The sequence below is a fragment of the Falco cherrug genome, chromosome 7 (assembly GCF_023634085.1).
Source record: "Falco cherrug isolate bFalChe1 chromosome 7, bFalChe1.pri, whole genome shotgun sequence".
Taxonomy (NCBI): domain Eukaryota; kingdom Metazoa; phylum Chordata; class Aves; order Falconiformes; family Falconidae; genus Falco; species Falco cherrug.
In genome coordinates, this window is record NC_073703.1 from 23963905 (window position 1) to 23973275 (window position 9371).

At 38.2% G+C, this 9371-nt stretch overlaps 1 protein-coding gene across 7 annotated transcripts in view; it reads left to right on the forward strand.

Moving 5' to 3' along the window:
* HMG20A (high mobility group 20A) overlaps positions 1–7309 on the forward strand; it is a 43764-nt gene extending 36455 nt beyond the window's left edge. For all 7 annotated transcript variants that reach the window (XM_055716076.1, XM_055716077.1, XM_055716074.1 and 4 more), the window contains 4 exons: positions 202–277; positions 1158–1373; positions 2032–2175; positions 4477–7309. In XM_055716076.1, coding sequence (XP_055572051.1) covers positions 202–277; positions 1158–1373; positions 2032–2168 — 429 coding nt within the window. In that variant the 3' untranslated portion in view covers positions 2169–2175; positions 4477–7309. The remainder of the gene's footprint in view (positions 1–201; positions 278–1157; positions 1374–2031; positions 2176–4476) is intronic.
* Positions 7310–9371: the final 2062 nt, after the last annotated feature.

Here is a 9371-nt window from a genome sequence, read left to right on the forward strand (position 1 = left end):
CCTTTATTAAACCTATATATTAAAAAGCTAAGACCTACCCTTTGGCCTTTCTTGGTAGTAGCTGGAATTGTCTTCCGTCTGCCCAGCTCTTCATCTGTCTCAGTTTTTGGTCTCCCTTCTCTTTCCATTTTCTTGATCAAAACAATTTCATGAATTCCTGAAAACGAGCAGTATTTAGCTATATATTACTCTCTTTTGTAGAAAGAAGCAGATACAAAGGAGAGATCTGTTTTTGATATTCCAATCTTCACGGAAGAGTTCCTGAATCATAGTAAAGGTAAATTAAACTTTAGAGGGCCCCTTCTTTGCTTTTCCAAAGTTTTTGCTACATGCTGCCCAGCTGAAGAGTCCTTGTACTGTCCCATCGCAGCTCAGGTAATATCTTGGATAGAGTTATTAGTGTTTGTTATTACCTTACCTCTGTATGAACACAGTGGCTGCAACAGCAGTTTTTCTTGGCTTTGTCTTCCAAAACTGTTCTTTTTGGAGAATATTTCTAATGTTAAACTCCGCTTGCTGTTATTCTAGCCATTCCAAGTTGGATCTGCTGTTCTGTAGGATTAAGAAATACCTAAGATGTACCATGATGATGATTGAGGCTACTTATAACAGTATTTTATTTTTTTCCCTCTGGATATTTGGAAGATTACACTGATAGATTTTCTGTTACTCTGTTTGGGTTTTGTAGCTGCATGTCCCAAGAGTTTAGGATTTTTTTGCCAGATTTCCCGTACACTTTCTTGACTGAACAGACTTCAGACTCAGATACTTTTCCTGATGATGAAAAGAAATGTATTTTTGTAATGGGTGTCTTCTCTGTAGGCCTCTTACCACTGCTGCTAAGCTAGGTCATACTGAATGCATTTGAAGTCAGTCTTGCAGTATTCCTTCCTAATCAATTCTGCTATTCACTTCCATTCTGATGCTTTGAATATCTTCTAATTTCTCTCTCTCTTTACTCTCCCCCTGCCCCCCAAGTCTATTTAAGTACTACTGTTGGCACTCCACGACATGATGCATTTTCATCTATAAACCAAAAATGCACCATTTGTAATAATCAGTTGAGCACTCTAGAAAATTCTGATTTATTGCCTACCAATCATAGATATGGTTTTTTATAGTTTTTTGACTACATGGGGATGGGTTGATATTCACAGCACGTGAAGCTGAGCTGCGGCAGCTGCGTAAATCCAACATGGAGTTTGAGGAGAGGAATGCTGCTCTGCAGAAACATGTTGAGAGTATGCGGACTGCAGTGGAGAAATTGGAGGTTGATGTAATACAAGAGCGGAGCCGTAACACAGTGCTGCAACAGCATCTAGAGACTTTACGCCAAGCACTCACAACCAGCTTTGCTGGAGTCCCGCTACCAGGTGAGACTTTTTTTTTTTTCCCCCCTTATGGATGTCTGATATGTTAAGTTTATCTTCTTATGTTTATATAAATGTTGTGTATTTACAAGGCGTGTCCTACTGTTGTAGTTCTGTGGTCTTGGCTGTTTCTGAGCTTTTTTGTATTTGATAATGAAATCTTAAAATGCATGCAGAGAAAGGTTTAGTGTCAGTGCTTTATTTCAACATGGCTTTTTTTTTTCTTCCTACTCTTACTTTTCCTAATAAAGTGAGACACATGTTCAGTCCTTGCTCTCCTTCACTTGTTTTGTGAAAATGTTACTAAATAGAAAAGACAGAACTTGCAAGTTCCTTGATTTAAAGAAAGTCTGCATCTGTATTGTCAGATGCCAGGGAATCCACTGAGATACTATGAATGCAGTCCCAGTTGTTATAATCAACTGAGACCCAAATCAAAGAGAACCATGCTTCATTAGTCCTGATATCCTTGGAACTACTCACTTTGTGGAGTTAGGAGGACATCACTTTACAGAATCTGTCACAAGAGGTGGTGCATGGCAAAATCACCTCCTATAGCAGTTTGCATGTACGCACAAATTGCCTTTAGCATCGTCTTAACTTTTTGTAATTGCTGCTGTCGTCTAAATATTCTGTGCTCATTTTACTACGTTAACTATAGGTAGCGGGGAAACACCCACGATGGAAACTATTGATTCCTACATGAATAGGCTGCACAGTATTATTATGGCTAACCCACAGGAGAATGAGAACCTCATAGCCACAGTCCGAGATGTAGTAAACAGACTTGAACGCTAGTGACTGGGTAAGTGTTTGCTCTTAGGCTGCTTTTGTTTGGTGTCTACTTTGTACCTCTGGCACTTGTTCTGACTGATTCTTGTGCTGATCATTGTGTTGTACAATCAAAAAGTTTTATTCTTCAAAGCCACAGGAGCAGTTTGACTTAATGAAAGTCAAAGGGGCTTAAAAATATCCAACAACATTAAAGGATTCTGAAATTCACTTTAGCCCCAAGATCTCTTGTATAAAGACATAATTAGCTGTTTGTCCTATTATTATTCATTGTGTGTGTGCAAGTTGAATGAAAATACTGATGGAATAGTGTAAAAAACCCAACCAAACAAAAAACAAACCAAAACCCTTACAGAGTGACTAATTTAGAAGAAGGTTCCTTTTTTCCTGAGTAAAGTAAATCTGAAAAATCTGCATCAATTATAGATTCCAGTGGTCACAGAGATATTTTTTTTGTCTCAGGAGGTTACAGGTGAACTCAACTCTGTTAAACTGAAAATACCTTACAGCTACTTGCTCTGTAGCACCTGTAGCAAAACTGTTCTGGTTACAAAGGTTTACATGTAAATGAAATACTGATGTGTGGTTCAGACTATATATAGCATTTGCTGAGAGTCTAATGATCATATGGCTTATGCGTAAATTATTACTGAGCTAATGATTCTGTGGTTTTGCTTCTGTTCAACAGCTTAGAAAACTGTAATGGGGGAATTGAGTAGAAAAATCAACAAAGATGTACTGTGTGCATACCTCCATTCTTTAGGCATTGATTATGTAGAGATCATGTATATGTCTTGAACGGTGTTTAGAAATGCAAGTAAAGCTATGATTGTTGCTGTCTGCAAATACGAAGACAGGGCTTTTTACCCTTTCTGATTCTGACCTTTCATGATACTGTGTAGAACAGTTAATTACATGTTCCCCATTAAAGTGTGGCTTAAGCTAAAAGATCATTGTCCTTCTAGAGGGTAGCCAGATGGAACAGACTATAGTTCTAAGAGATTAGTGAGCTCCGAGCAGAATGAAGAAGTGCCTTTACTGCTGCTATTTATGAAGGGAACAGCTTGTATATCCAGGTCTCAGATTTTTCAGTAGCTCATCAACGTCCTCGTTTTTGTGTACTGTTTTCAGTTGGCATTCAGGCTCAGAAAGAGAATTGGGGGATGGAGGTTTCACAGAATGCATAAGAAGGAAAAGAGTTTCTCATCAATCACTTATTAGAAGGATATGCAAGGCCCTGAAACAGATATTTGTCCTTTAAGGACCTTGCCAGAAAAATCATTATATCAAGGCTGCTAAAATCTAGACTTCAGTTCTCATGTCAGGTGGATTCATATTTCCTAAGTGATGAACAATTTATATGTTCCTAAAAACGCAGGTAACTTTTTCTTGGGTAAACTAGATTCAGCTGTCATTGGTTTGGAAAAAATAATTCTTCCTTTAGAATTCTTCCTTCTATTTTACAGTGCAAAAATAGGACTTCATTCCTTTCTTTCCCCTCCCACCAATATCTTCCCTCGTTCCAGGAGCAAAACAGTGTGAAACAATTAAAAATGTGATTAATGATCACCTAGTTTCATTATATAAAGACATGTATGTAACTAGATATAATCAGGTATTTCATAGGGCTGTTAATTACACTGACATGTATTTATTCTTCATTTCTTGGCAGTGATTATATTTTGTGGAAAAATCTTAGAAGGGATAAAGTGGGACTTTATTGGATGCAAACCTTGAAAAACGTAGAGCTTCCCTAGAAAAGAGGGAAGCTTTGCATAAAAAGGTTCAGCTGACATCTAATAAACTGTACCAGCGAACTGTTGTCATCATTATCCCTTTTTTAACATGTGTATGAAGTATATTAATTCTCCTAAATGTTATCTCTTATCAAACAAATGGTCTGTTTGAGGTTGAGCCACATTACAAATAATTTCATTGAAAAATCTATTTATTATGATGCTCTTGAAAGCCACTATTTCATAGAACTGAGGGGGTTTTTTAGTGGCTTAGTACATTGTATTTAGTGACTATTTGACTCTACTGGGTTTTGTGTTTTGGTGTTTTTTTACTGCATGGTAAAGAACTTCTTTGTGCAAGCAGTATGTGGGGGAGAAGAGGAAGGGTTTTGTTATTTAGCGCTCTGTTCTTTGGATGAAAACAGGAATTCAGTTACAGTTCTGTCTCTGTAGGCTTCTTTGCTATAGTTACTAATATTATGTTTTCAGATAAATCATGCAAAAAATAATGTTGCGGTGCCGATTTAGACGATTACAGTCTTCCAGGACTAACACTTATTTTTCTGTTTCATCTGCAGGTCTTGTGACCCAGGGATGCTTTACAAAATTTTTTTGGCCAGTGTGGAATAAGAAGCCATGAGGGAAAGACTAGGGGTGGGAGGCAGAATCACAGGTTTGTCCTGGTCCCTGCCTTTGTGGTTTGTCAGTGAGACAAACAGATCGATGCATTAAAAGGTCTTAAGAAGCCACAGATACCACCCACTAAACATTTGGAACTGTCCTCTGTGTAAACATTTAAGAGCATGCAACTTTTGTGCAATCTTCAGTTTCTTATTAATTTTGCGGAGTGTGAGGGTGCATATGTTCTGTGGACTGGCTGACTATGGAGATGAAATCTCGCAGTTTGTGAAATGAATGGTCAGCCTGTGTGTTGTAGTAATAATTTTGATCTGTTATATTGCCTAACGTCTTCTAGTGGTTTTTATTTTGCTTTCATGTTTATCTTGCGGGATTACCTTCCTCTGCTTTAGTTTTCTTCTTTTGATCTTGTTATCTGATACTTGCAGTACTGGACAGCAGTGCTTGTGTTCTCTGCTATAATAGGCAGTCTTCGTTGGTGCACTGTCTTGTCCTACCCTCCCTGCTATGTTTATATAAGCTTTTCTTAAGCAGAATCCTGGTTTTTTTTGTGTTAGCCCGCAACTTCAGCAATGTGAGTTTGCTCCCTGCTAGAGACTGGCTGTGGTTGATGCTTTGTGACTTGATTCTGCTACGAGACAGACTTCTTCTCTCCTCTGTCTCTTCAAGCACCTCTCTTGCACATAGTGTCCTGCTCTTCTGTGAAGGGCTCCTGTTATCTCTTGAAAATGTTTGGTGGAGCATTTTACTAGAACACAGTTAATGGTAAGAAAGAAAGAAAGAGAAATGTTAGTCATTCTCAGCAGGGAAAATAGGAATCTCCATTTTTAAACCACAGAGCTTCCCCTTCATCTGATATGTTGCTCAGTCTCATTTAATGGTACTGCCTTGTTTTTAAGAGAATGATCTCATGGTGAGAACATTACTCTATAAAAACAGAAGCGGGCAGGGGGATTGCATTTTTTTGTCTGCCCTCCTGAAATCACAGTGCTGGGAACCAATATGCCTGGAAGCAGCACATGTATTTTTGCATGAATTATTATTAGAGCAGAGAAAGCTATTAGCGGTTAGGTCCACATAGCAGTCCACAGAATTCTACGTTACAGCCTGTAAGTGCTTTTACCTTTTATACAGTTAAAGTACAGCTTGTGGAGCCTATAGCATTCAGCGTATTATGTTCCAGTGTGACCTAAATGGCCTTTCACTTAATCAGGTAGGACTTTGCACGCTAGACTTTGATCTTGCTGAGCTACACTGCACCTCCTATCAAAGGTGAAGGCATCTACTGACTGCACTAACTTAGGCAAATCATTTGCTGCCCTTTGGTTCCTGTCAAACTGTTAATTCAGACTTTGGTTGAGCACTTGTTGGACATCTCTGTGCTTTATGGTAGTGGTTGAAATGCTCTTCCACATGACAATCTCCTTGCTCCTACGTAAGAAATCTTTACAATTTCCCTGTTAAGAATTGGAGATTGCTTTTATTACTGGAGTGCATTGCAGTCAGCATCACTTTAATGTATCTGTGACACAAGTATTTGAAGACTAAAAAGCAGTTTCTTCTTTTCCCACGCTATACACATGGACTTTGTTCTTGCCTGAAGCCATCTCGAGGTCAACATGTTGTATGTCAGGTCTCCACTTAGTCATGGGGTTATTGCTGTAGCTGAGCAGCAAGGATTTCCATGTAAATGCAAGTCTTCCTTCAGGGAGGAAACTCCTTTCTCTTGTCTTCGGTCTCATTTTCAAGACTTCACAAAAAAGAATCTCAGTTTGCTGCATTGACCTTCGTTTTCCTTATCATGGATGAGACCAGCTGATGTTGGCATGAACTTTTTTAGTACATTCTATAACAGTTACTTGGGGCTGGGGGGGTGGAGGATTCCTAAAGGTTAATAATGTCTCCAGAAGAAGCAGCGATAACTTCATCACCTGTGTGTATCTTGTCTTTTAGAACTAGTGATATTTGAGTTATATTGAAGTGGCCAAAATGCACTGCATAGCCAAAAGTTGATTTATAGAAGTCTAGAGTTAGTCTCTGGCATCTTACCTAATCCCTGGAGTTGTATCCCATGAAAACTCCAGAAATTGCTATGTCATATAATGGAAGGATGCAGTTCCAGGCTGTGACGTACACATAATGTAGATAAGGTATGGGGCTGGCTGCAGGCTGCCCCTGCTTACATAAATTCAGTGGAGCTATCAGTTTGTGACGTACTGCTAATACATCAGTCTGTTGAGCAGCATGCCAGTGTTATGGGATAAGAAATTTAATGTGATATTATTAGCTGAGAGCTGACAAATCTTTTGCTTTTTCCAACAAGGGAGGCAGGGAGATGGTATACCTGTCTTAAAGCATCTGGGGGAAGACTAAGTTCTTGCCCGCTAATGATGTGACAGATAATGTTTTGCCTCAGTAAGAAGTTTCTTATTTACATTGATTAACCCTGTAAAAATGTTTTTTGTCTTTCCATTGTTTTCAGAGTGTCACTTCAGTTTACATTTTTCAGTGTTGGTTGAATAAAAAAAAAAAAGTAAAAAATAAGTGGGTGTCAAGAAGAAGAGCGAGATAGAATACTTTTGTTGCTTAAAGAAGTGTTGAGAAATATATGAAAACAGAAGCCATGTGCTGGATTGATGTGTTTGGAATTGTTGAGATGCCAAGTTTTCTGTACAATGTTTTTGTAATTAAACTTTGAAGTTCCTTTGTTTTTAAGAATTTGATGTGCTTGTTTGACACTTGCTTCATTAAAATGATTCCACATTGAATTCATTTTGATTCAATTTTAAGTGCATTTTCATGAAAGAACTATTACTAGCACTGCTGTCTTGACTGAGAGATTTTGGCAACTCCACACTAACCTTTGAAAGGAAATAATGTGCCCCTTCCCCCTGTCCATCCTAAGTTTATCTCCTTCTGAATAAGCTAAAGGAAGTAGTTATTATTTATAGTGATGAAAACTTCAAACTTCAGAGATCTTTGGTTATAGCTAATTGTTATCAGTGCACTTCCCGTCATCTTTGTTTCACAACTCAACTATGAAAATGTCATGAGTCTCTCCCTCAGCCCTTTTTTGACGTCCTTGCCTTTCTTTGTCTTCCCTAATCTCCCACCGCCACATTTATTTTCTCTTCCTATAAGAACCTTGTGTATCATAGCTATCCCCCCCGCCTCTAGTTTCCTTTACCCCCACTAGATTTTTATTATGTATCTTTTCTTATGCATGCTGAGTACGGAGCCAAATTGTAGCCTCATGAAATTTGTACTTTGGGTGTAAATCCTCTATGGAGGAGTTTGGATGACTTCTGCCTGCACTGGTGCTCTTTCTGAGGTCACAGTGCTGTAAGCAGCCATGTCTTTGTTACCTTTGTGGTCACATCGTTACTTGGATTGCCAAATTAATGCCTGCTCTTTCTGTATGCCAACAGGCTTGGTTCAGATACTCTCTGCTATCTGGAACAGACTGCATGTTTAGATTTTACAATGCTTTGGAGATTTTTTTTTAAAACACAAATTATGAAATTGTGAAGATATTAAAAAATACAAGGAACATAGGGAAATTTATAGGACAATAGCTGCCATGTGACACTGGCTAGTGCAGAGCTGGAGAAGGTAATATTATATCAGGTGTACACTTGGAGGAAAAAAATAAGCAAAAGCAGCAATGAGTTCATTACAAGACAAAGATCTAGTTCTTTTCCAGCCTGTGGTGCTGTACATTGTACCAGGAGCAGATGGTAGTCAATCATGCTCAGCTTAAGACAATGTAGTATAGTGTAATATTTCCACTGTTTTTTCCTGTTTTACCCCTGTTTAGTCTGCTGATGGTCAGTTGTACCAATGATTAATAATCATTTAAGGGAAATTAGGGGGATTTGAGGGCTTTGGGCTCTTTTTAGAGGAAGACATCACTTCCTCTTTCCTCAGGCACGTTCCTGTTGATAATGTATTTGGAATCTGGAATCAGGTCTTTTTTAATCTTTTTGCTTCAGTTCAGTTCTGTCCTTGAGTCAGGAATATACTCGTCTATCCTCTACTCCTACATAGAATTTTTCTGCTTGTGAACTGGGAATAGTTTTATTGCTTCTTTCTTCTTCATTGCTGAAAGTATTGAGGGTTTTTAAACTTAAACTTCATGTTTTGCCATTCTAATTGCGAAATCTATGGATTTTGTATGTATTTTACCATTTTGGTGTGTGCGCAAGTATCCACATCCATTATGTAACAGAAGGAATAGCATTTATAGGAATTGATGTATGGGTTACATTAATAAACCTGTAATTTTCATGCTGTGGGTTTGGGGTTTTATCATTTAATGTGTAGACACTGATGGTTTGTTTATCTGAAGATATAAAAATTGGAGTTTATGAAGGTTTGACGCTTCAGTGTATTATTGGTGTGTGGACATCTGTGCAATGTAAGTTTTTGAATATTTGTACCAAAGCAATGACAAGCAAATGCAGCTAGAATATTTGCAAGTACAGTTTTGGAGGGCAGCAAGAGGAAAAGCTGGCTATACAAATGATATTAGATGTGAAAACACATCTAGTTATAACTTAGAGAAAACCGTAAAGAAAAGAGATGTGATGCTGGTGGGAGATAGCACTGAGCTATGGCTACTGTGTGATCTCTATTTCAGAGTTATGTCAGGAGGGTGATAGGATGGATGAACTACTATTCTTTCATTTTCCATCTTTGACTTACATTTTGCCCTCATATGAGGACAAAGGCAACACATGTTTAATGTGGTTTTGTGCGTTTGTAGCTACAACACAGTGTTCAGACAGCTCTGTAGCTTTAAAAATCAATGTTTATTTTAAACTATCCGGATTTT